At 41.6% G+C, this 26,623-nt stretch overlaps 1 protein-coding gene across 1 annotated transcript in view; it reads right to left on the bottom strand.

Moving 5' to 3' along the window:
- Positions 1 to 5,170: 5,170 nt before the first annotated feature.
- The window catches only part of MITD1 (microtubule interacting and trafficking domain containing 1), a 23,179-nt gene continuing 1,726 nt past the window's right edge, over positions 5,171 to 26,623 (bottom strand). The window contains exons 2-7 of the mRNA XM_029604775.1: positions 15,608 to 15,709; positions 8,946 to 9,082; positions 8,720 to 8,806; positions 8,452 to 8,567; positions 5,745 to 5,805; positions 5,171 to 5,666 (exon numbers count right to left, since the gene is read on the bottom strand). Of these exons, the coding sequence (XP_029460635.1) occupies positions 5,571 to 5,666; positions 5,745 to 5,805; positions 8,452 to 8,567; positions 8,720 to 8,806; positions 8,946 to 9,082; positions 15,608 to 15,709 (599 nt within the window). The 3' untranslated portion in view covers positions 5,171 to 5,570. The remainder of the gene's footprint in view (positions 5,667 to 5,744; positions 5,806 to 8,451; positions 8,568 to 8,719; positions 8,807 to 8,945; positions 9,083 to 15,607; positions 15,710 to 26,623) is intronic.

Below are 26,623 nucleotides of genomic sequence, written 5' to 3'. Positions count from 1 at the left end.
GATGTTCCGACGAATGTCGGTATATAAAAATCAACAAATAAATAAATAAATAAATAAAATAAATTTCATATGTGCTGAATCTAGAGGTTCAAACGGTGAAAGCATTAATTGTTCAAGAATTAGGTTGAGGTTCTAGGCTATTGGCGGTTTAGAAATTGGAGGCCGCAAATGGTAGAGACCTTGATGAATCTAGAAACCATCGTATGTTGCAAGATTGGTTGACCTTGGAGTGGTTTATGGTAGGCTGCAATGGCGCTAAGTTGTACTCGCACTGAGGTAGTCGCTAATCCTGACGAATACAACGAGAATAGATAATCAAGAGATTCATAGGAGCACAATGAAAAGGATCATGGTGATTGGTGGAACACCATGATTCGTAACATTTCCATTTATAATGGTATGCCTTTCTGGTAGAAGGCTTTCTGGCCGCTAAAACCTGTTTGGCTATGTTCCGATATTCCTTGTTCTCTGAATAGTTCCCGTTCAACCTCCACGCTGTCAAGTGGAGGGAGTCTTGCATTGGGTGAAGGAGAGTTCCCTGGTCTTGTGAGAGTAGTCCTTCCCTGTTGCCCAAGGGGATGGCTGTGACTATCAAGAGACGAAGGAGGTAAGAGTACCATAGTTGTCTCGGCCAAGCCGGGGCGATGAGGATGAGGTCCACTGCCTCGGTCATGCATTTTTGTAGTGTGCGAGTTATTAGTGGAATGGGAGGGAAGGCATACATTAGGTTTCCTGTCCATGAAATTAAGAAGGCATCTTGAACCACTCTGAGAGGACTGGGAAACAGGGAGCAGAAATGAGGTACCTTTCTGTTGCAAAGAGGTCTATGGATGGTGTTCCTCAATGGGAAAAGATTTGGTTGGCCACTTCCTGGTCTAGAGCCCATTCGTGAGGGTGAAATATTCGACTCACCCGGTCTGCTCTTGTGTTGGCTATGCCGGGAAGATATGTTGCTTGCAAGAGTATTGAGGGGCGAGATGCCCAATCCTATATGAGAAGGGCTTCTCTGCAGAGAATCCATGAACCAGACCTTCCTTGTTTGTTTATATAAAACATGGCTACTTGATTGTCCGTGTATATCATCGCTCACTTGCCCTGTAGTTGCGTCCAAAAGGTCCGGAGAGCATAATGGATTGCCCTGAGTTCGAGGAGGTTGATTTGATAAGCAGTCTCACGAGGAGTCCATAGTCCTTGTGTTTCTAGTTGATTGAGGTGTGCTCCCCATCCCTTGTGAGAAGCATCCGTTGTTAAGACAATATTGTGAGGTGGTGTTGAAAACAGTGCACCTCTCTGGAGTATGTGTAGTCGTAGCCACCACTGCAGATCTTTCCTCATTGCTGAAGTTAAAGATATCCTGCGAGTCATCAGCTGAGAATGTTGCCTCCACTGACGTTTTAAGCCCCATTGGAGTCGACGAATTTGTAGATGAGTATTTGGGACCATGTGAATGGCTGCAGCCATATGTTCTAGGACAGTTAGCAATTGTCTGGCTGTCAAGGTTGTTGCTAGGCAGAGATCTCTGGTTAGTGTTGAGGACTCAGCCGAATCTCCTTTGTGATGCGTCAATGTTTTTAAGCTATGTCGATGCTTTGAAGTAACTTTCTGTTTCGGAGTGGTATTTGGTTCCAGCGGCGCATGCTTCGACCGCGGACCCGGGGAGGAGTGGGCCTCTGACGGGGGGGGGGGGGGGGGGGCAGGAACCAGCTTGTTCATTAATTTGCCCAGTCTAGAGTTAGGTCCTCCAAACCCCCGCTGGCTCTTTAGCTTGCATGCCCCCCAGTTAACCCAGAAACATCAAGCACTTCGTAGGTTCCTGGAAATAGTTTTAGTAAGACTTACACCTCGTCCATAGAAGTCACTTTGAGCTGAAATGTACATGGGTGTGTACATATCTCTTGGCCACGCCCTGCCAATGCCCCGTCGGCGGCTTATAAAATCGGGTGGACCTACGCATGTGCTAGACGCATGCCCATCTCCTAATTTTGCTGCTTTGAATAATAAAAAAGAGGTGCCTTTTGTTCGTTTATTTTGATTCATAGGACCCATTCAGTGCTCTTTTTGTTTATTTGACATTTATACATGAAACATCTTTGAAAAGTCATCTCTAAATATGAGGAAAGATAGTTTCACCAAATAGCAATGCCAGTAAAAGGTCATGAGATTTTTAACACTAGCAGATAAGTAATTTAATTGGCTTCAAGAGAACTACCAGAATTGGCATTATGGTTATTGCAGATGACCAATTTAATAAAAATGAAATGTTTTTCTGCTCTACTAGAAGAATCCAAATGCATGGAAAGGATACTATATAGCATAGAAAATAAATAGTATTTAAAAAAAATGTACATACTGCATAACCACCACATGTTTAATAAAAGCAGTTTCCAATTTCCACATATATCATAAAAAACACATATGATTTAAAAAAAAAAAAAAAAAAAAGCCTAACAAAAAATATTAAATTTTACTAATCCCACTATCTTCCTCCCTCGAACCCTAACAATCAGCCACCTAACCATCCTTTAACGTGTCCCTATTACATCAGAAGAAACACTACCTCTAAATGGAGCCATCCCACTCCCACTTAATTCTCTGACTCCCACCCAGACTTAAAACCTACATCTATCTTAATTCATATTTCATCCTCAGCCTCCATCTTCTGAATCCATCACATCATACACTACCGAACCCCCTCAAAGAATTACTTCCCCAACTAAAAAAAACAAAACCCCAAACATTAATTACTAAATCCCCAAAACATTCACTGGGGGAAAAAGAATAAGATCTAATCATCTTCCTAAATCTACAAAAATACTAAAAAGCACTGGATGTACTTTTCAATCTGCTACCGAGAGCAGACAAAATTCCTTCTAATTACTGGGTGCAAAGATAGCAGGTATGATGATCTAATTTGAATCTCAAGAAAGATGATTGGATAGTTTGTAGTGCTTTTATGAGTTGTAGTAAGATTTATGTGGATCTAGGAAGACAGATGGGACTAAGAGAGTAAACTGTAGGGCTTGAATATTATGCCAATATAGACAGATTATTGTCCATGTACAGATGGTAACTTTAAAATGGGCGCGCAGGTACACATGTTCATATGTATATGGACACGCGGTCAGATGCGCTGAAATTTTATATCGTGTGCGCAAGTACGCAGGTGTTATAAAATAGGCCAGGAGTGTGTATGTGCACAGCAGCATAATGTTAGCTCTGAGCCACCAGAGGGAATTTTATATCAGGCGCGCGTCAAGGCCATGACCAGTTTTACCAGTTTGTTCATTAATTTGCCCAGTCTAGAGTTAGGTCCTCCACCCCCCTGGTTCTTTAGCTTGCCCGCCCCCCCCCAGTTAACCCAGAAACCTCAAGCACTTCATAGATTCCTGGAAATAGTTTTAGTAAGACTTACACCTCATCCATAGAAGTCACTTTGAGCTGATTTTAAAAATCATCTTTTAATGGACACTGGTTGTGAAAGGTCCAGTAGTCCTTTCTACTGTATGCCAATAAAATGTGTAAACAATGTTTAACACTGGCTACCATTCCTATATGTTTTGTATATTGTATTTACAAAGATGGACCAAATTTCATATTCCAGGAAGACATGGGTTAGAACTCAAAACTAGTCAAAAACATTCATGACATGTTTGTCACATGCTCCCTACAACAAGAATGCCTATTTGTTTTGCTGATTTTTTTTCCTCATTTTTCTTGCATAAAAGTTAAGTCACCATATGATATAATTGAAAGCACTTAATTTTCAGCAGTGGTTGTCACTGTTTTTTTTAAGTGGGGGTCACTTTGGATCCAATGGGACTGAAGTAGAGCCAGGTTGGGGAGGAAGGTTCTCCTCCAATATTGTGACCAACCAGAAGTGTCTCCCTTCCAATGTTGCAGCTGGCCAGGATTGTCCCCCACACAACCTCCCATTGGCCATCGCTACCTTCTCTGTCCCTTTATTTTATTTATTTAGGTTTTTTATATACCGGCATTCATGAACAAGTCACATCATGCTGGTTTACATACAAACAAGGGGTGCAAAGAACAGTAGAACTAAACTTTAAAATAAAGCATAGCTTCCAATCCTGCTGCCATGCTGTACCTGTTCCATTACCACTCCAAATGCAGCCACAGTTCCTAGCCCTGTTCCCTTGGCCCCTCTCAAATTACACACTGCTTCTGGCTCCCTTCCAAGCAGCTAAGACACCAAAACAGTGTACTCAGCCTGAAGCTCTGTGTCTCCACTCTTCCTTGTGTGATACTCTTCCTTCTCCCCCACTGCCCTGGTCTTCTTGCTACTGGTAATGCCATTTCTCCTGCTTCTCTGGCATTGAAAGGAGGATGGAGGCCTTCCAATTTCCATGGTCATCAGGCCCTGTCTGCTCCTGCTCCTCTGGTTCTCAGTGCGCTGTGGGCCAGGTTGAGGAAGTGGGTACAGGGCTCAGTCTTCACAACACAGCAGCCTGCCTCTCCTTCTCCTGCAGGGTCAGGCTAAGCCAGGGGCAGTCCTCTTTTCTGCCACATCTGCCTCTCCTTGTCCACTATAGCTAACTGGTGGGCCAGGCAGGAGCTGGAGCTGGAGCAGGGGCAGGGCTCTTCTCACCACTGAGGGCCCCTGCCTTCTCCTGCTCCTCTCCAGTTTTGCAGGGAATGGAGAGGCCTTCAATTGTGAAGAATGTGCAGGGAAATTCACCTCCCCCCACCCTAGAGACCCCATGGAAGCTGTCACTGGTGCCCCAGCCCTTCCTCTGGGAGTCTTATTTTGATGAACATTGCTCTATGGGCTGTTCTATAGGATCAATGCTAGGTCAGAGCAGTGGCTTCCTGGATAACACTGCATAACAAACACCATCATACAACATTACAATGTTACAGCTTTTGTAGGAAACTGTCTCCATTTGAGTTAATTCAGCAGGTTTAATCCCTTCAATCCTGGCTGACACAAAGTGAAGCCTCCAGGCTGTTAGGGATTGCAGAATCTTGCATAAATCAGGTTAACATTTGCAAGGAAAAAAAACTTAAGCCCGGGTAGAGGGAGGGGGTCCTCAGTGGGGAAGATAAAAGTCCCAGCAGCATAAAAGGGAATTCCAAGAGGCATACAAAATTCCATTTTGCCACAACAGTAATGTAAGTTCAGAGTCAAATGTGATTGGATTTGTACAAAATAAATGATACACGGTGTTGTATTGCTTCATTTTGCATTTCCAGATATAAATAATAACATTGTGTCCCAAATAGCAATTTTTAAAAGGAAAACCAACAAACAACAATAATCCCTTAAACTTCTCACATTTGATTGCTGGAAAAAATGTTTTTAACAACTTATTTGTAAAATTTCAGATTCCTCCAAACTTTATAGGGCCTGTATCCAATTTAGTTTCAATTAGGAATTTAATCCATTGCAAATAAAAACGATACCTATAGTCTTAAGAGTATAAAAATTATTTTAAAAAATTATTTACATCAGCAAATTCTACATTAACAAATGAATGGCAATTATTTTCCATAATTTAATGTTTTAATAGTTGCACTAAGCCACACTGTTGACTAAGCAGAAATATATTCTGTTACGTCTTCCTTGTGTGTTTATTATGAAAGATATCTACTGTTGTTTCATGGCACGGTCTCAAGTCAAAGTCACAATATCCAAGAGAAAATCGACCCTAAAAGGAAATAGAAGTTTTACAGTAAATAACATGTCAGTTTGTTGCGAAAGTATTCAAAGACCAAAACAGACCTACCTGAGTTTTTTTAAAGTAATCAAGGCCTCTTCCAATCTTAATCACCCAACCACTGTTGAACCTATTGAGATATATTACAACAGCCTCAACATTTGTTATACATAAACACATTTAAAATAAAAATATGCACCCCAAAATATTCAAAGATAAAAATCTAAAAATTCCATACACAATGGATTAAAATACATTACTGCTCACTCCTATTTTGCTCAGTAGAGTATATTTAAAATATGAATGCAATGCTATTTGATTTAACATAATAGTAGTACCTAGATTTCTCAAAATATTAATTTTCCTGTTTCTTACATCTATTAGTTCTTAAGTAATATTTATTTGTTCCAAAAATAATATTTTCTTGTTTTTTTTCTCATATTTTTGGAATGTCACCCTTGGTTAACACTATGCCCCCTACTCAACAATACCCTCCCCCTAAGTTTGCTCTTTAATTAACCAAGCTATAGATACATTTCAAATATATAAGAGAACTGCATAGGCCAGTGGTTCTTAATTCTGGTCATCTAGTCTACTTTTCAAGGCCACAAGTGAGAATCACTGATATAGATTCTGACACAAATCAGCACAACATTCCAGTTTGCTTAGATACACAGGGGGCAAGTCACTAAAAGATGCTATCACTTAGCAGAGAACAAGCTAACCAATAAGGATTTAGCAAGAGTGAAAAACCATGCTATACTGGGCATGAACATGCAGGCTTCAAATTTCCATGCAGGGTCATGCACAATAGGCAGTCAGAATGATAAGCAGCTCATTAGTCACTAAGAATATTCAGTTCCCACATGTTTGGTTCAGTTTGATTTTTGTTTTCAAGGTAGTTTTTTTTCATCTAGATTTGGTTCATTTAATTTTTTTTTTTTGTTTCAGTTAGTTTGTCAAACTGAAAAGAAATTAAACTATTTATAAAACCCTGAAACAAGACACCCAACATCTTTTAAAAAAAAAAAAAAAAAAATCAGACCTCTGGCAGCCATAGCTGGACCTTCCCAGACCAAAACACAGCTTAAGTCCGGCACATAGACTCAACCCCAAGACCCGGTCCCAGCAACGAGGCCCAGCCCTGATGCCAAGGCCTGACCAAGCCCCAACCCCCACGCCAGGCCCCAACTCTGACACAGGGCCCCAACGTCCAGCCCCTGGTCCTTACCCTGACACTGGGCTCAAATGCCCGACCCCAATGCGGGACCCCACTGCCCAGCTCCTGGCCCCCAATGCCAGGTCCTGCTCCTGCAGGAAGCTTTTTTTTTTTTTTTTTAATGCAATGAATATGAAAATATCAAAAAAATATCTGTTTGTTCCTATGAAAATACCTGACAACAGCTTCATTTATTACATTTTGCAGTTTGGTTATAAACAAATGTATATCCCTATTAGTCATTAATCCTTGGTAAATGTAGCACCACCTTCGGTTAGGGTTTGAAGGTTAGTGTGCTCGCAATGCCAGCACAGTATATTTAACATAGAGTCCAGGCTCTGTCAACCCTTCCACCCAGCACCCAACTGATAATTACAAGCTCTTTCCCCCATGATCAAAACAATCATTCCCCTAGGCCCTGGTCTTCACATTCACCTCCACCTAAGCCATGAATACAGGTCTTTGTGGGCCCACTCAATTTTGCCAATAGGCAGGAATACAGATCCTTCCTGCCAGTATCATAGAGGGGGGTGGGTGGGTGTGTCTGTGCGTGTCTATATTTATGGATTAAGATATCTCTGGGCCCATAGAGAAGTCTCTGTTGCCATGTGGTAGTAGAGATGATTTGCCTAACCCTGGAAGGGTTTCTTTTGGTTCAGGCAGGGAAGGGTGGTGGAAGGGATCCGTCGTGCTTACTGGCCCTCACACATTAGGATGGTTTGTGGGATTTTCATATTTTTTTGAGGGATTTTGAGGGTTGCAAACAGGTTAGGTTTTCAAGGTAACCACATTATACAAATTAGCCTTGCTCTTGAACCACATGAAAACCTGTTTGTGTCCCTTGCTGAGAATCCTTGCACTAGGCCACCTATTCTCTAACTAGCATGCTGCTAATTTATCTCACAAATCAGATAGGGGTAGATTTTAAAAAACCGGCGCACCAGACGCCAACAAAAGTACGCTGGATTTTATAAGATACGCGCGTAGTCGCGCGTATCTTATAAAATCCTGGATCGGCACGCGCAAGGCCGCCAATTTTGGGCAGCCGGCGCGCGCCGAGCCACGCAGCCTGCCTCCGTTCCCTCCGAGGCCGCTCCGAAATCGGAGCGGCCTCAGAGGGAACTCTCTTTCGCCCTCCCCTCACCTTCCCCTCCTCTACCTAACCCACCCCCCCGGCCCTATCTAAACCCCCCCCCTACCTTTGTCCACGGATTTACGCCTCCCAGAGGGAGACGTAAATCCACGCGCGCCAGCGGGCCGCTGGCGCACCGAGACGCAACCCGGGGGCGGTTCCGGAGGGCGCGGCCACACCCCCCGGACCGCCCCGGGCCAAAACCACGCCCCCGGGCCCGCCCCCGACACACCGCGTCCCGCCCCCAAAACGCCCCCGACAAAAAACCCCGGGACTTACGCGAGTCCCGGGGCTCTGCGCGCGCTGGCAGGCCTATGGAAAATAGGCGCGCAAGGCCCTGCTCGCATAAATCCGGGCGGATTTACGCGAGCTTTGTGCAAATTTCATAATTCAGTTTTTGTTGACTAAATCACTGCATTACCTACCTGATTTCTCTATCATGTATTGAAGAAGAGAATGAAATTTCCAAATTTATTCCATAATTCTTCAGAGACTGCTTAATCTCTTCTAGAGCACTGATCTGCTGGTTTTTCCCATTTTCCTATTAATGGTCATGAGAAGAAGAAGAAAAAAAAAAGTTTTCTATAGTGCATTTTCCTCTCCTCTCCAATCTAGCGGTCAGTATACTGAATGATTTTGCAGAGACTTATGGAGTGTAATGCACACAGAATACAGAAACATATCAATACTTACTTCATCCTTGGTGGTTAGTAAGTGGATTGCCTTCACTTTACAAGGTCCCTTAAGAAGCATTTCACAGAAGCGCAAAAAGTTGTACAACTGTAAAATTAATATTATATGTCATCACTTATCAGATGTCATTGTAAAACAAATAAAAAAAGTAATGCATGCAAAGCTTTAAAAATCAATCCATTCAGTTTAAAAAAGTTAGCCATATATCACTTAAGACTTCACTTGCCTGATGTACTTGTCTTATGTATGGGTCCTCTACCCATACTTCAGTTAAAGTCTCATTCAGGTATGGTTTAAAAAGGTTCTCGTAGCTAAAACCAGTTGCATTATCTGCAATTTTAATTTGATTGTGATATTTCCCATCTGAAAAAAGATTTAAAAAATAGTATTTTAATAAACTACTGTAAGAGCAAGTTTGTTTACCGTAAACGGTGTTTTCCATAGATAGCAGATGAATTAGCCATGCTGTATGGTGTACGTCCTCCGTGCCCCTAGGTGGCGGAGCTCTCAAAGTCTAGTAAAGACTTTAAATTAGGTACTCCCTCTCTCCCCTATAGAAACAGGATTACCTCAGGCTCCCTCAGTCAAAGCAAGGTATGTGTGCAAGAACTGTCCGGGGAGGCGGGCGGGTCAGCATGGCTAATTCATCTATCTACGGAAAACACAGTTTACGGTAAGCAAACTTGCTCTTTTCACGTAGATAAACAGCATGAATTAGCCATGCTGTATGGGAGTCCCCAGCTGACATATTGAGCAATGAATATCTGTGAAGTGCTATGTAGTTTAATTTTTTTTTTTTTTTTTGCTCAAATCGATAAAAAAGGGGCGGACAGTTCCCATGAAGGTTATATTTGCGTGGAAACAGTGTTCTTCTGTAGGATAATCTGTCGCAATAGGGCATCATCCCCGTTTGTGTGTCTAAACACAAGCGGGATGTGGAGTGTGTAGCGATGACAACGTCTGCGCTTGACATATGCCCAAGAGGTACGTGATGGAGATAGGCAATTGAGGCTGCCGTTGCATGCACCTGATGTGTCCTTGGGTCGCAGATCGTGCTTGCGACTTTGCCTTATAACAAACTGGATAGAGACGAATATCCCTGTGGATAAAGTGTTTTTCGTTAGTGGACGAACTTGTACGTTTGGAGTGAAAAAATATGTAGTAGTGATGATCGATTGGGTAAAGAAGTGCGCTGCTTGTGGTATTCCAGTGCATATTTACCAGTTAAGATGTGTAACAGTCTTGCATAGTCATTTGCATGAGGGTTAAGAAGCCCGTGGTAAGGTGATGTCTTGGCTAATGTGGAAACTGTCATTTGTCATTATCGGACATTAAGGGTGAGTGCACAAGATCATCCTGTCATGGTGAAATTGAAATAAGAAAGTTAGTTAACTAATGTCGAGAAGCTACTTGGTCCTCTTGCATAAGTTAAGCAATCAGGAAAAAACACCTTCCTTTTGGTACTGAAGGTGACAAGTGTCCAAAGGTTCAAAGGGAGACATTGTGAGCTGTTTGAAACTGAAGTAATGGCTCACTGTACCGGAGGCTTATGCAGAGGTAGAGGTGTGTAGAATACCTCCCTCATGAATCTGGAATTAATGCATTCTCCATCTAGATGAATGTGAGAAGGTGGTATGGCTCCTAAGGTAGAACGTAGTGAGGAAGGAGCAAGGTCATTACTAATAAGTCGATGGAGATACGAGCGAAATGGGTAGGCAGCAGGTGAATGGGTCGATACCCGGTGATGAATACCAGGAAGCACAGCGGAACTACTTTCTCTGGTAACTTAGGCCAGTGAATAGTCTTCCTGAGGAGAAGACATCCCGAAGGGTAGGAGAAACATTAAAAACGGTATCCATCGAGTTTGGTGAATTCCTACACCCTGAGGAGTAGGGAGGAGTGATGAAGATGCTGCAGTGATTGTCTTGTCCTAGGTAGACGCTGGCGACCAGGGAATTTTTGCTGCAGATGGAAATGTAGTAGGTAACGGTAGCCTGGTTTCATTGGCCATGCGAGCGGGGTGAGAAACAGATCCCAACAGTTCGCTTTGTTTCTTTGGATATGTGAGATAGGAGTGATATTGAAGGGAATGCAGAGAGTGGAGCTTGTGACCAATCGATGATACAAGCATTAGCGCGAGTCGGAGTGGCTCGGTTCAAATAGGCATACAGTGCCTTTATGAGTGTATAATTTGCAATGTTACATATTATGTTCATGAGTTGTTCTCTCCCATCAGGCACTGTTCCTATACTATCTCTTTTTTCCTGTTTTTCCCTCTCTTCGCTCGCTCCTTCTCTCTTCCCAGCTGCTCCCCTCCCCTCACCCTGGTTTTTTGTATTTTCCTCCTTTCAGTTATTTTGTAAACCGGCATGATGTACCCATGAATGTCGGTATAAAAAGCAGTGGCCCGTTGTGTGCTAGAAAGATATCGACTGTAGAGAGGCTCTGTCTTATGAGCTACTTCAGATTCACTGTCCAGTAGCGAGGGGAATTTTTTTTTTTTCACTTGAGTTTGCCTCTCTGGAATTGTAAATTTTTGGGAAGAGAAATTGTTTGCAGTGAAATGGATCCTTGTTTATCCCACTCTAGTATTGGAACTGCTGGTTTGCAGAGGTTTCCTGAACTCAAACCTCCGTTATGTTTATATAAAAGACATTGTAGTTTGGTTGTATTATGTGAATCATGGCTATGTTCACGTGTAGGGAATCTTTGAAGTGTCGAAGGGCATTGATTGCTTTCTAGAAACCAGACGGTGTTTGTGCAGTGTACGTTTGTACGAAGCCCATAGACCTTGTGTCCATAAGTCTTTCAGATAAATTCCCTTCGGGGGATGTAATTCCCGGTGGGTATTAGTGCAGAGATTAGCCCATAGATATTGTTTACGGGAATAGTCACCAGGTGGAGTTGTCTTTCCATACTGATAGTATTTGAGACTCCACTGAAGGCAACGTATACGTAAACCATATGTGTCAATCCAGGTAGGACGTGGCGAGGTGTTGCCACGGTCTTGTGAAGTAGAATGGTAGACAGTGTGGGGAGAGCTATTGCTCTCGGGTGATGTAGGAAATTTGACTGGAATCGTGTCGATGCAGGAATATTTGAAGTGTAAGAGTGAGTGGGCTCCAATTCCAGTTGATTGTAGTCAATCTGGCGGCCTAGACTATCTAGGCAAGAAACGTCTGTAAAGATTATCTCTTTGTAGTGGTTGACTGAATGTTAGTAGGAGCCCATCGGTTAGGTAGGGAAGAAAAAGATACGACCCCGCCGTGCGATGCATATGGTGCAAAGCTTGGGCCAGAGGTCATGTCGAATGGAAGAACTGGTCTTGGAAGTGAGGATCGTCTGCATGGAAAACAGAGGAACAGGCGGAACTGTGTAGATCAGAATATGAGCTTATGCATCTTGTAAGGTGAATTAGCTCATCTAATCTTTGGAGTGAAGAGGAAAGTATGGACCTGATAGAAGGTATTTTAATTTCTCCTTGTGGAGGTGTATGTCGAGATACAAAGGTCCCCAGTTCTTGGGAACAAGGAAATAATGGGAACAAATCTTTATTAGGATTTCAAGTAGGCAAGTTGTGTATGATCGAGAAGACCATTTGTAAACTGTTTTCACGGTGGAAGGTAACAGGACAACCGTTCCTCCAGGAAATAACGGTGTCGTATTGATGGCTAAAACCCTGATTGGGTTTTGCAGATTGAAAGTCCGTTTTATGTTTCGGCTGGCCAGGTTGTCCAGGATGCTGGCATGGTGCCAGACGCTGATAAGCCTTCTGTCTCGATGGTTGAGAAGACGGCGGCATATAATAAGGTATGTCTTAAGTGTGGTAAAGGCCAACCCTCGGTAGGGGGCCTGAAATTGACCTCAGAATGTGGATGGACCTTGAGGAATGCTAGGAGAGGACCCATGCATTTTGCTCTTTGAATATCTTCGCAGCATGGTGGATTGATGTCCGAAGCAATTTACTGGATGACATGGTAAATCTGCCCACTTGACATGAACATTATGTCAGATGGCGGTAGCGTGCAACGCTGTAAGACATCTGGATGCATAGGCATTCGCTGAAGTTGTAGAAGGGACTTTAATCCTTCGTAAATGGATCGCCAATACAGTACCTCGACCGTCCCTCAATGAGAAGGTATTGAGGAGGTAAACAGGCGTTAGCCGAGTCTTGTAGAGTACCGGGATATTGTTGTATAAAACTAATGGTTTGAATGTGGGTATTGAGCAGCGGATATGAAATGACGTATTGCGAAGCCATCCTGTATGTTGGAATGGATTCTGTACTTATGATCCGTTTGCATTGCCGACTAATTACTACGGATTAGTGGAATAATTGCTGCTTGTGATCTTTGGCAAGTCACTTTATCCTGCAGTGGCGCAGGTACAAACTTAAGATTGTAAGCCCGCTGGGGGATAGGGAAATACCACAGTTGCTGAATGTAATCCCCTTGAAGCTCTGTGGAAAAGAGAGTTTGTCATTCTATATTTGAAGTCTATTCTAAAACCCGTCTATGAAGGCTTACCACTGGTGTTGTAGCCTATGAGCACGGTTGCAAGCTGCGGATACATGCGTGAGTTGAGTCTCCGACGGGCCATGTGTCACCTGATTTTGCACAGGACTGTGTAGAAAGTGACCCGGAACGCATCGAGTCGTTGTAAGCCAGCTTTCGGGTAGGAGCTATGTTGGTCACGGTACACGTTAGGGGGTGGTAAACCCCCCCCCCTTTTTATTTTTTTTTTGTAGGTATGCCCATTCTGGGCTTTCGCCATCAGGCTTTTTTTTTTTTTTTTTTTTTTGAGTCCTCCGTGGCTGTCGCTTCGGGGCTCTGTGAATTTTTTTTTTTTTAGCGTACACATCAGCATGCCAACGGAGTGCTCGATGTGGCTGCGGATGGCACGGGTTGTTGGGGTCAAGGACACGTTGGTGCGCTGTAGGATACTGTGGCGTTTGGTGAATGCACATGTGTAGAAGTATACGTGGACGCGTCCGCGCTCATGTGTCGGCAGTTGCACGTCCATGACACGTCCGCGCCAATGTTGCGGAAGCCTTGTCCATACGTCGATGCGCCCGGCAGCTCTGAGTGCACGTCGATGCTTCGGTAGCCCTGCCTGTTTTCTGATGCTCTGGCATTGATGGGCCGGCGCGCTTCAATGTGTCGGCGGGCCCAGCGGACGCGGCCGTGCGTCGGCGGGCCCGGCACACGCGGCCTTGTAGTGATGAACTGGCGTATGTGACAGTGCGTCAATGTGCCGGCGCGTCGCCGCTGCTACTGCCTCAGGTGCACGGAAGCTCAACTCTGTGCCAGGCCAGTCAAACTGGGAGGCTACCGAGGAGGTAAGCAGTTCGAGGGGCTGCTAAGGTCCGATGGGGGAAGTCTCCGAAGGACAGGGGATTTTCCCCAAATGTATTTGTCTTCTTTTTTTTTTTTTTATAATGGCCGCGATGGAGATCTTAGCGCCGGCAAAAACAATCCACTGAACAGAGGTGCCCTTTCCCCAGTTGCAGTCGGTATTGATCCGGAATTTCACCGAGGAGGTAAGAGAAGGCATTGAATCTGCCGGTGGGGGAAGGGGGTGCCCAGAGATCTGTAAAAAAGATCTCTCGAGGGCAGGTCTTCAGGAGATTTTCTTCTTTTTATTTTTATTTTGTAGATCTGTCGATCCTATCAATTATATAAGAAATTTATCTCTTTGATTTATTTAATGTATTTATTTATATTTTTGTGAAGAGAAGAGAGAGCTCCGTGCACACTGAGGGTACCTGAGGTAATCCTGTCTCTATAGAGGAGGGCGGGTGTACCTAGCTAAATGTCTTTACTAGACTTTGAGAGCTCCGCCACCTAGGGGCACAGAGGATGTACCCCATACAGCACGGCTAATTCATGCTGCTTATCTACGTGAAAAAACATTATATTCTTGCCAGTTTCCCAATTCTTTTGGTTGCTTAGCTTTTTCTGATCCCAGGACTTTCAACTTAACCCACTTCATCCGTAATCAGTGCCATTTTTAATAGGAATAGGGAGCTCAGAAGCTAAAATATCATGGGACATTTTGCATAACAGTCAGGATTCTTCCTTTCCCCCTCCACCACCCTCAACAACAAACAGAGCAACAGTGCCTCTCTAGCAAAGTGTGCAAACCAAGCAGCATGTACATATTGGGTAACATCTGAGGTTCCCACCTAGTTCCTGTGAGCACTGGCATAAGGATCAAAGAAGTGGCTCAGGAACTGAACCAAGGATCTCTGCATGGCAGTATGCAGTGCTGCTTCTCAGACCATCAGACACACCCCATTCATAACATTTAGGATTTGTAATTGCCTTTGAAATGTGTAAAAGCTCATACAAAAAGGAATTAGCATGCCATCAGGGCAAATAATCTCGTCAACAGCTGACCTCATGAATACGCTTCAAAAGTTGCCTTCTTAAGTGAAAGAACCCAGTATTAGGGATTTGTGGTACACTTTCTGCCTTGAAAGCAGTCAAGCACCTAGAGGACAAGGAATCAAACATAAAAATTTCAAAAAGGGACATCTCAGTTATAATTGTATTACTACGAATTTGTTTCTTTTGCGTGAGATGTAACTGGACCTCCTTTGATGTACTGATTAGCATCCGTATCAAGAGGGCAGCAAACATGGAAGGACTGCGATAGTGAGTGCAAGGCAATCCAAGCCCTTGATTTGGATAACTTGATGTGCATAAAAGCTTGAGCCAGTGGTAGTTCTGCCACACTGAAATGAACGCTAATAAATTAGTGTACTGGTTGCACTGGTGCAAACTGGGTTGCAACATCTTTCAGCCAACACAAATTTTGATAAATTGAACCTCAGAGTCTCATGTTCTATATAAGCACTTTTAAGAACCATACAATACAACTTCATACCTTCTTTCTCTTGCTCAAGATGTCTTTTAATGTGTTCTGCTCTGTCCATGTAGTCGTTGATTTTTTGTCTGTAATGTCCTTTCTTTGTTTCATCTTTTGTACCTGGAAAACAATATAATATACAGCTTAACTAAGTTTAGGAAGGAGAGCACTGCGATTCCCATATATGAGAACTCGGATGGTTGCATCAGTCAAATTTGGGACATGGAAAAAATTTCAGTATAAAGCTATTGATCAACTATGGTAAACAAAATAATTGCATCTTATGCTAACCCCTTCTCCCCTCCATGCCCCAGAAGCCCTGCATATCATTCATATATATATATATATATATATATATATATATATATATATATATATATATATACACACACACACACACACACATATAAAATTTTGTATATCGATCTATATTATTTTGAATATCGATATTCTGTTATTAATCAAAACGTTTCACAATGTCAAATAAATAAACCAAAATCCATAAAACAAACAACTATAGCACAGGTAAAATCATTCCTAGTTTAAAAACTAAAATCATATACAGTGAAATAAAATTATAATAAACATAAAATAATAATCTTAAAAATCAATAAACATCATTAAAACACCAGCCTCTCAGTACATCAGTAGCTCAGCTCTTGATAAAATATGAAGCCCTCAAATAGCCTCATCTCCGAAAGCCTGTGTAAATAACCATGTCTTTAGGTCTTTTTTGAATGTCTGATAACTCGATTGTAATCTTAAATCAATGGGAAGGGAATTCCATAACTTAGGCCCAGCTAGGGATATTGCTCTCTCACTGAATTTAGTCAAGTGAGCAGACTTAACTGACGGACTTGCTAACAAACCCTTATTTGCTGATCGTAAATTTCGCTGTGCTATATGAAACCGTAACGAAGCATTTAACCATTCTGTACTCATATTATTAATTGATTTGTATATTAAGCAGAGAACTTTGTATTCAATCCTATATTTTATCGGTAACCAGTGTAACTCTTTCAATACAGGTGTAATATGATCATATTTTTTAGCACCAGTTAAAACTCTGGCAGGAGCATTCTGTATTAATTACAATAGTCTCCGAGTATTATCTGGAAGACCAAAAAGAAGGGCATTACCGTAATCCATCTTGGAAAACAGAACTTGTAAAACGGTTCTAAAATCATTAAAATAGAAAAAGGTTTCAGTCTTTTTAAAAAATGGAGCTTAATAATCCATCTCTGATCATATTACTTATGTTTGCTTTCATATTAAGTTCATAATCCATAATCACCCCTAAACCCCATGCAGACTCACCCAACCTCAAATCAGAGAAGCCTATTTTATAAGAGGTAATTACATTAGGCTCAAGTCTATTGCTTAAATACACTATTTCAGTTTCTTGATTATTTAATGCTAGTCTCATATGCACAAACAATTGTTGGATTGAAGACAAATATATTTCCCAAAGTTTTAGTGTGCTTTCAATGGATCCATTAATGGGAAGAACATAAGAAATTGCCATGCTGGATCAGACCAAGGGTCCATCAAGCCCAGCCTCCTGTTTCCAACAGAGGCCAAACCAAGCCACAAGAACCTGGCAAATACCCAAACACCAAGAAGATCCCATGCTACTGATGCCAGTAATAGCAGAGGCCATTCCCTAAGTCAACTTGATTAATAGCATAATCAAGAATCTGTACATCGTCGGCGTATATATAAAAAGGTATGCCTAAACCAGATAACAGTTTGCAAAGTGGTAAAAAAAAAAAAAAAGCAAGTTTGCTTACAGTAAACTATGTTCTCCATAGACAGCAGGATGAATAAGCCATGACACATGGCTGACATCAAACAACGGTGCTGACCGGCCCGTTCTCTCTTACCTCATACAGTTTTTGCTCTACTGAACAAGTACAGGAGCTCCCATGCGGTGCTGCCTCGTGAGCCCCTCAGTCAATTTTAGAGCTACTTCCTAGCTAGGTAGTCAACTCTCCAGAGAGGTGGGCAATTATAAAGCATGACTAATTCATACTGCTGTGTACGCAGAGCACAATTTTTGGTAAGAAAACTTGCTTGACTGAATTAGCCATGACTCATGAGAAGTCCTGAGCAGAGGATTGCAGCGGCGCACTTACTGAATAAAGCAACCCAGACCCCCACCATGGAGAGTGGACTACTGGGCAAACAGGATGCATAAAACTGTTTGTCCAAATTTACTGTCACTTCTTAACAGATTGTCCAGACAGTAATGGGACATGAAGGTGGGAACAGACTATCAAGTTTCAGTTTTACAGATGCCCTTCAATAGATACGGCTTATAGATGAGCCACTAATGCAGCCATGGCTCTCACTTGAGGAGCCTTAACGAAGTATGTAATCTGGAAGCCAGAGAGCGCATAACAATATGCAATACAGTCTGCTAGCCAGTCAGACAAAGTGTGTTCCGTTATGATGGAACCCACCGAATAACGGTATATAAAAACTTGTAAATAAATAAATGGTTAGGATCGTAAGAAATAATAGTTTCAAGACCTGAAGATGTGGCAGAGTTCTCTTTCAGTAGTAAGCCAAGGCTCCTTACAGTTTACTGAAAGAAGGGCTTTTTTCCCCTTTGTGTGTGTGTGGCTTTGGAAAGAATGTGGGTAATACCATAGCTTGATTCATATGAAAGGCTGACAGCCCTTAGGGTGGGAACTGAGCACCACCCTATTGTAAAAGAACTGCATATATGGAGAGTAATGTACCAATGCCTGAAGCTCGCTGACTCTCCTAGCTGATGTAATCACAACATGAAATAGCGCGTTCCATGTGAGAAACTTCAAAGAAGCCAACTCAAAAGGTTCGAAGGATGGCTTCATGAACTGTGCCAATACCACATTAAGGTCCCATGGTACTGGTGGTTTGGCTACTGGAGTTTTTGTATTCCATAAGCCTCTCATAAACTTTGACACTAAAGAATGAGTGGATATTGGTTCTCCTTCCACTTGAATATGGTAGGCCACTATGGTACTAAGATGCATCTTGATTGAAGAGTTACTGAGTCCAAAGGAGGAAAAAGAGAGAATAAGTACTGAAGCTGCTCCCAGGTCCAAGATGAAAACTGTTTCTATTTAAAGATGTAATCCCTTCTGGTTGAAGACTTCCTGGCAATACATTTTCAACTTCTTTGGGCAGGGATAGGGAAGCGATCAGGGAGCACTCAGTATCCATGATGTCAATTTAAGAGAGAGGAGGTTCAGATGATAAAAATGGCTCTCTTCTTGAGTCAATAAGTTAGGATCAGCCCCCAGAGGAATTATGGGGCTGAAGACAACTACACAAGATAAGAGAACCACAGTTATCTGAGCCATGCTGGTACAATAAGTATCAAGTGAACCCAGTCTTTGAGCATTTTCCGGTCTGCCCTGGCTATTAGTGGAAGCGGTGGATAAGCGTATATAAGATCTGCATTCCAAGTGAGCAGAAAAGCATCCAGAGTGGCTATGAGTCTGCTTGGAAGAACTGAGTGAAAATCTTTCCACTTTTCTGTTTTCTTCCAATGTGAAGAAGCCAATCAACAGATGTCCCCAAAGGTCAAAGAACCTGTCGGCTACTGACTTACTGGGAGACCACTAGTGAGATGAAACACCAGGCTGAGGTGATCCACTAATGTGTTGGAAATCCCCGGAAGGAATGTTGCTTGCAGGACTGCTTGGTAGTCAAAGGCCCACTCCCAAATCCTTATGGCTTCCTGACAGAGATTCTATGATCCTGTGCTTCCTTGCTTGATGTAAAACATGGCTATTTGATGATCAATTTGAATAAGAATTCTCTTTCCACAGGAGGAAACACGAGAAAGTTTTCAAGGTATGTTTTATTACTTGAAGCTCTAACAGGTTGATTCCGCTGACAACCAGGTTCCCTGAGTTTAGAAGGTATCTGTGTTTGCGTCCCATCTCTTGGTGGACATATTTGTTGCTAACGGGACTTGATGGGGAAGCAAATAGAGGCGAGGCTCCCTCATCTAAAATGTACGGGTCCAGCCACCAGTAGAGTTCTCTCTTCATTTTTTGCGAGGCATTCACCAGGGTTGTCAAGGGCTAAATTAATTGGTCCCGTGGAAGCAGGTTACACAAGGAGTGGGCAAACTTTTTTGTGCTGGGACCATATTACAAGTTATCGACCGCAACGAGGGCCAGGTGGGCAGGTGGAGGGGGTGGTCCCCCTTGGAGCTCCTCAACATGACAACCAAACCACTTGCTGTAGACATTTCAGAATAATAAACGTTCCCAATCTCCGCTAAAAGTGAGACCTAGCAAATATATATGTATCTCAAATGTTAATCTCACCCTCCTGTACCCAATAATTTTTTATATGTCAATTTTTTTGTTTTAAATAAAAAATAATAATATGGAATGGAAAAAGGTAAGTTTCATACATATGAATGCATGCCTCCTCGGCCTTGCTTCAATTTTGTAGTGTAATCATAAGCTTACCAACCTTCCAATCCTTTTGTTATTTATGTTTCTTCTTTATTTAAATCAATGTGTAAATAAATAATGAAATTATTCTCTATATAACGCCAGTACTGGCTTTTAGTTTACTTGCTTTGTATAAAATATTTATAATCAAAACGCCATTAATGTGGACCTTTGTGAGGTAAGATTTTATATTAGGAAAATGTCCATGGTGAACGCCATGATAATAAAGTATGGAAAACGTATCACTTATCTCCCAACACAGCTGTGTTTCGAAAAAGTATCCTTTCTTCCTCAGGGGAGTTTGTATCCTTTTAATGGAACGCGCTCTCAAGGTCCGCCAATTCTGCAGACTCTTCTCCTGGCCCAAATTTGAATATCTCCTGCCTCAAAATGGCAAACGCTAATTCAATGGCGTGCTGGTATCCTCGACATTATCCTTGTGCTAACTAGCACTGATCCATGGCTTTAATTATTCCTTTCTCTCAGGCTTAATAAGCTCTGAATGATGGTATCCTCGGCTTTATCCTTGTGCTAACTAGCACTGATCCATGGCTTTTCTCTCAGGCTTGATCAGCTCTGAATGGCGGCGTTTTTTTGCTTCTCAGTTTGCTATTTTGTAAAGAACTACGGATCACAATCCCGCCAATGGTAGGAGGAACGTCTTGATTGTTACGTTACTCAGGTGTTTAGAAATCAGCTGTGAGCGACGTATTACTTGTTACGTAGCTCACAGTGGGAGGGATACCGATGTGTCTAAAGATCAGCTGGGGACAGCATCTTACGTCTTACGTCATCAGTAAGGAATCTTTATTCAAAACATGCTGTAATGCATGTATACCAGCAGGGAATCCGGCTCGTTTAGTCTAATTGTGTCAAATCAATGTTGTCCACTCTATTTCTTCGTTCAATCCATGTGGAACCACCGTTTTTAACCTGAAAATCCAATGTTGTTCCTTATAATTTAAACTTTTCTTCTGATCACCTCCTCGTTCATTATCGTCTATTTTGTCCAAAATCGTCCATCTTAGTTGGTGAAACTGATGGTCCTTGCTGACACAATGGTCAACTATTGGAGCCTCCATTGTTTTGGTGTTGAGTTTTGATTTATGCTCTGTCAACCTCGTTCGTATTGGCCTAGATGTTCTGCCCACATAGTTTTTTGGACATGGGCATTGTATAAGGTAAATCACATTTTTGGATGTGCAATCAGTGTTTCTTTTCCTTTTAACGAGGTATCCTGTTACAGAATCTATCCATTCTCCGCCCTCTATGGTCGTGCTGCACATGTTGCATCTTTGACATGCTCTGTGCTGTCCCCCATAATGTTCATCAATTTTCGTTATATCTGCATGAACAACTTTATCTCTGATATTAGACACGGAAGAGGTACAAATTCAAATTCAAGAAATATTAGAATCAGTAAATAAACTTACTGACTTTGAAAATAAATTAGAAGAACATAAGACAGCATTGGAACAATTTCGAGCAGACATCAAAGCAGCAAAAATAACAAAATTTAAACGGGATCAGGCAGACTATTCTAACAATCGAGTATATAATTGGAAAAATAGACAGGATATACAACAACGGAAAGTAAGATTTAACTTTTCATCGGGTGAAAGTTCAGGAAGTTCGGAAGAAGTGGATATTGACGAAGAGAGACAAGAAATAATTAACACCAGTAGTAGAGTGCAAAAAACAACAGATACAGGGAGAGTACAGTCGAAAGATTTTTTAGGCAACAGAAATCAGAAAAAACAAACAACAAAAAACGACAATCCCAACAAACAGGGACGAGTTACAAGACAACAACATTACAAAAATCAAACGGCAGGGAAAAGTCATCTGCCATAATTAATTTATCTAAAAAATCATTGACAACAGACCAAATACAAGTGTTAGAGAACGGACTATCGTTCGTCCCTACTCACTTCCACGAACCTTTTAATACACGCATCTGGATACATCGTTTCATAAGGAAATTACAGATTAAGTTATTTTTTAGTTCCCAAGAGAATTCGACAGATTCCACTGATATTTCAATCGTGCGTCCAAAATCGAGTTGGGTACCGCAGGGGCCAGTGGATCCACATATAACAACATTTAAACACATGGTATTGAAAGATTTGGAGATCATAGAAAATAAGGAGACTCCGAGATACCACAACCTTACAAAAAATCAAAGGACAGCACTCCAACACTTGTCAAAAGAACAACAACTGGTCATAAAACCGGCGGACAAGGGAGGAGCGATAGTGGTACAAGACTCTGATGTATATCAAATCACCATGTTACAACATTTGGAAGATAGCAAATATTATAAAGTGTTAGAAGAAGATCCCACCAAACAATTGGTAGGGAATTTACGTGATCTCATAGAGGAAGTCCCTTTTTTGACCACTAAAGAGAAAAAATTTCTCCAAAATAAACATCCAAAGGTACCTCTTATTTATTCAGTACCTAAAGTGCATAAAAATATCATGCCCCCTCCTATAAGACCCATAGTCTCACTTCGAGACACAGTGTTAGAACCTCCAGCAATCTTTCTAGATAAAATATTACAGCCCTTAGTGGTCAGTGCCAAATCGTATTTAAAAGACACCATACAATTTTTGAGAGAAATAGCAGATATCCGGTTGATAGGTGAAGAGAGTTGGCTAATCACGATGGATATACAATCACTGTATATGCAAATTCCTCAACAACAAGCAATAGAAACAGTGATGCAACGATTAATCAAAGATAGAGGGATACACCGGATACCTGCACATTTTCTGCATGACCTTCTAGAAGTAGTGCTTACCAACAATTATTTCAGATTTGGTGATAAATATTATCATCAATCCCATGGCATAGCCATGGGATCTTCATTAGCCCCTTCCGTGGCTAATATTTACGTCGCACAATTTGAGGAAAAATACATTTATCCCTCCCAGTGGTGGATTAACATTAAATATTGGCGCCGGTACATAGACGACGTCTTTCTGATTTGGTCGTCGTCCCAAAATGAATTGAAAGAATTTTTAAAGTGGATTAACACACTTGATGTTAATTTACAGTTCACAGCGGAAAGCAACCAGACGGAAATAGCTTACTTGGACGTGGAAATACATAAGAAGGGATACAAGCTTGAAACGACGGTATATCATAAACAAACAGAAAGGAACACGTTGTTGAAATATCATAGTCATCATGCATTAACCCTTAAACAGGGATTACCGGTTAGCCAATTTTTTAGATACAAGAGAATATGTTCCACTTCGGAAGAATTCGAAAGGCAGGCGGAATTTCTGAAAAATAAGTTTAAAGATAGGGGTTACCCTAAGAAAGTCATCAATAAGGCTTACAAAAGAGCCAAATTTTCGGATCGCGATTTATTGTTACAGTATCAGAACAAAAAAGAACACAACAGATTAACTTGTATCATACCACAAAGCACGGCGTCGGCATCGGTCATAGCCTCCATTCGGAGACACTGGCCTATACTAGCAATTCATGAAGAATTTGAAGAATTCCCTCTCATAGCCACTACAAGAGGGTCTAATATCAGAGATAAAGTTGTTCATGCAGATATAACGAAAATTGATGAACATTATGGGGGACAGCACAGAGCATGTCAAAGATGCAACATGTGCAGCACGACCATAGAGGGCGGAGAATGGATAGATTCTGTAACAGGATACCTCGTTAAAAGGAAAAGAAACACTGATTGCACATCCAAAAATGTGATTTACCTTATACAATGCCCATGTCCAAAAAACTATGTGGGCAGAACATCTAGGCCAATACGAACGAGGTTGACAGAGCATAAATCAAAACTCAACACCAAAACAATGGAGGCTCCAATAGTTGACCATTGTGTCAGCAAGGACCATCAGTTTCACCAACTAAGATGGACGATTTTGGACAAAATAGACGATAATGAACGAGGAGGTGATCAGAAGAAAAGTTTAAATTATAAGGAACAACATTGGATTTTCAGGTTAAAAACGGTGGTTCCACATGGATTGAACGAAGAAATAGAGTGGACAACATTGATTTGACACAATTAGACTAAACGAGCCGGATTCCCTGCTGGTATACATGCATTACAGCATGTTTTGAATAAAGATTCCTTACTGATGACGTAAGACGTAAGATGCTGTCCCCAGCTGATCTTTAGACACATCGGTATCCCTCCCACTGTGAGCTACGTAACAAGTAATACGTCGCTCACAGCTGATTTCTAAACACCTGAGTAACGTAACAATCAAGACGTTCCTCCTACCATTGGCGGGATTGTGATCCGTAGTTCTTTACAAAATAGCAAACTGAGAAGCAAAAAAAACGCCGCCATTCAGAGCTGATCAAGCCTGAGAGAAAAGCCATGGATCAGTGCTAGTTAGCACAAGGATAAAGCCGAGGATACCATCATTCAGAGCTTATTAAGCCTGAGAGAAAGGAATAATTAAAGCCATGGATCAGTGCTAGTTAGCACAAGGATAATGTCGAGGATACCAGCACGCCATTGAATTAGCGTTTGCCATTTTGAGGCAGGAGATATTCAAATTTGGGCCAGGAGAAGAGTCTGCAGAATTGGCGGACCTTGAGAGCGCGTTCCATTAAAAGGATACAAACTCCCCTGAGGAAGAAAGGATACTTTTTCGAAACACAGCTGTGTTGGGAGATAAGTGATACGTTTTCCATACTTTATTATCATGGCGTTCACCATGGACATTTTCCTAGTATAAAATCTTACCTCACAAAGGTCCACATTAATGGCGTTTTGATTATAAATATTTTATACAAAGCAAGTAAACTAAAAGCCAGTACTGGCGTTATATAGAGAATAATTTCATTATTTATTTACACATTGATTTAAATAAAGAAGAAACATAAATAACAAAAGGATTGGAAGGTTGGTAAGCTTATGATTACACTACAAAATTGAAGCAAGGCCGAGGAGGCATGCATTCATATGTATGAAACTTACCTTTTTCCATTCCATATTATTATTTTTTATTTAAAACAAAAAAATTGACATATAAAAAATTGTTGGGTACAGGAGGGTGAGATTAACATTTGAGAGACATTTCAGAATAAAGCAGGCTTACACACAATCATTTTTAGCACCTTGGAAGCCCCTTCAATCATGGATTCCAGCCTTTAACAAAATCAGCAAGACCTTCAATCCAAGACATACAAAGCATTTTCCTGGCTAGCAGATTACCTCACCTCAGTCACAAAGGCAGAACACAGACAGACTCTCACCAAATAATAAAAAGGCACGTCAAAAACCACTAAAAGCCAGACTCATGTAGTGCAATAATGCAAAACCAGAAATATCTCCATTCCTCATAATAAAATCAAGACATATAAATCAATCATAACAATGAGTACACCATACTAATAAAAAGAATATTTCTAAACAGATGAAGAGTAGAACATACAATAAAGGAGGAAAAGGATAAAAAAAATCATAAATTTCTCAAAAATCAATTAAATACTTCAAACACACACACACACACTCGTGAATCCTTCTACCTTCTCATTTTTAAATTCCACTTCCTCCCTCCCCCTTACCTACATTCACCCCTTCCCTCCACCTCAGTCACTTCCCTTCCCACTCAATCCCCTCACTCTCTTTCCTTCTGTCATTCACCCCTCACTCCTTTCCCTCTTAGTCACTCTCACTCCTTCCCAACTCACTCCCTTTCCTCTCAGGCAGGCTCTTTCCTTCCCATTCACTCCCTTCCTTCTCAGTCACTCTCCCTCCCCCTACTCACTCCCGTCCCTCTTAGTTACACACCCTCTCCCTCCCCCCATTCAGTCCCTTCCCTATTCTCCCCTCTCAGGCACACCCGTTCCCTCACCACCTTACCTACCTTTCCCGTTTCCACTTATTTATTTATTTATTTAGCATTTTTATATACCGACTTTCCAATAACAGAATTACTGATCAATTCGGTTTACATTTTAACAGAACAATAACATTGACAAGTAAATGTCTTACAAAGAACAGGTCGATATAACTTGGATAAGTAAATATGGGGTTAACCAGTAAAGATACATTGCCTAATATAGGTATAAGTAAAAGATACAGTGCCTAATGTAGGTTAAATAAACAGTTGCTAATTATAAGGGGAGGCCTAAGTTAAATAAACAGTTGCTAATTATAAGACTAGGTTATGTCTTCGACTGCCATAGATTAAGTGAGTTCTATAGATGATCTAAATAGCTCTCAGGTGGGTAATCATTGGCCGAGAAGTTCCACAGGAAGCTGTTATGGGAAAGCTTGGTTGAACAACCAAGTCTTGAGTCTTAAAAACAAGAAAAAGCCCTGCAGTGTGATGGGCCAGAAGTTGACCTGTTGGTGGGTTTCCAGCACCCAGCCGGCAGGAAGAAGATGAAAATCCTGGCAGGAAGGGTAAGTCACAAGGTCTTCCTGCAATTTATCACAATCTGCTTGTGATTTAACTACTCTGAACAATTTTGTATCATCTGCAAATTTGATTACCTCACTCGTCATATTTCTTTCCAGATCATTTATAAATATATTGAAAAGTAAGGGTCCCAATACAGATGCCTGAGGCAC

Source organism: Rhinatrema bivittatum, chromosome 5 (genome assembly GCF_901001135.1).
Source record: "Rhinatrema bivittatum chromosome 5, aRhiBiv1.1, whole genome shotgun sequence".
Classification (NCBI taxonomy): Eukaryota; Metazoa; Chordata; class Amphibia; order Gymnophiona; family Rhinatrematidae; genus Rhinatrema; species Rhinatrema bivittatum.
This window is presented reverse-complemented; position numbering and strand designations above follow the sequence as displayed.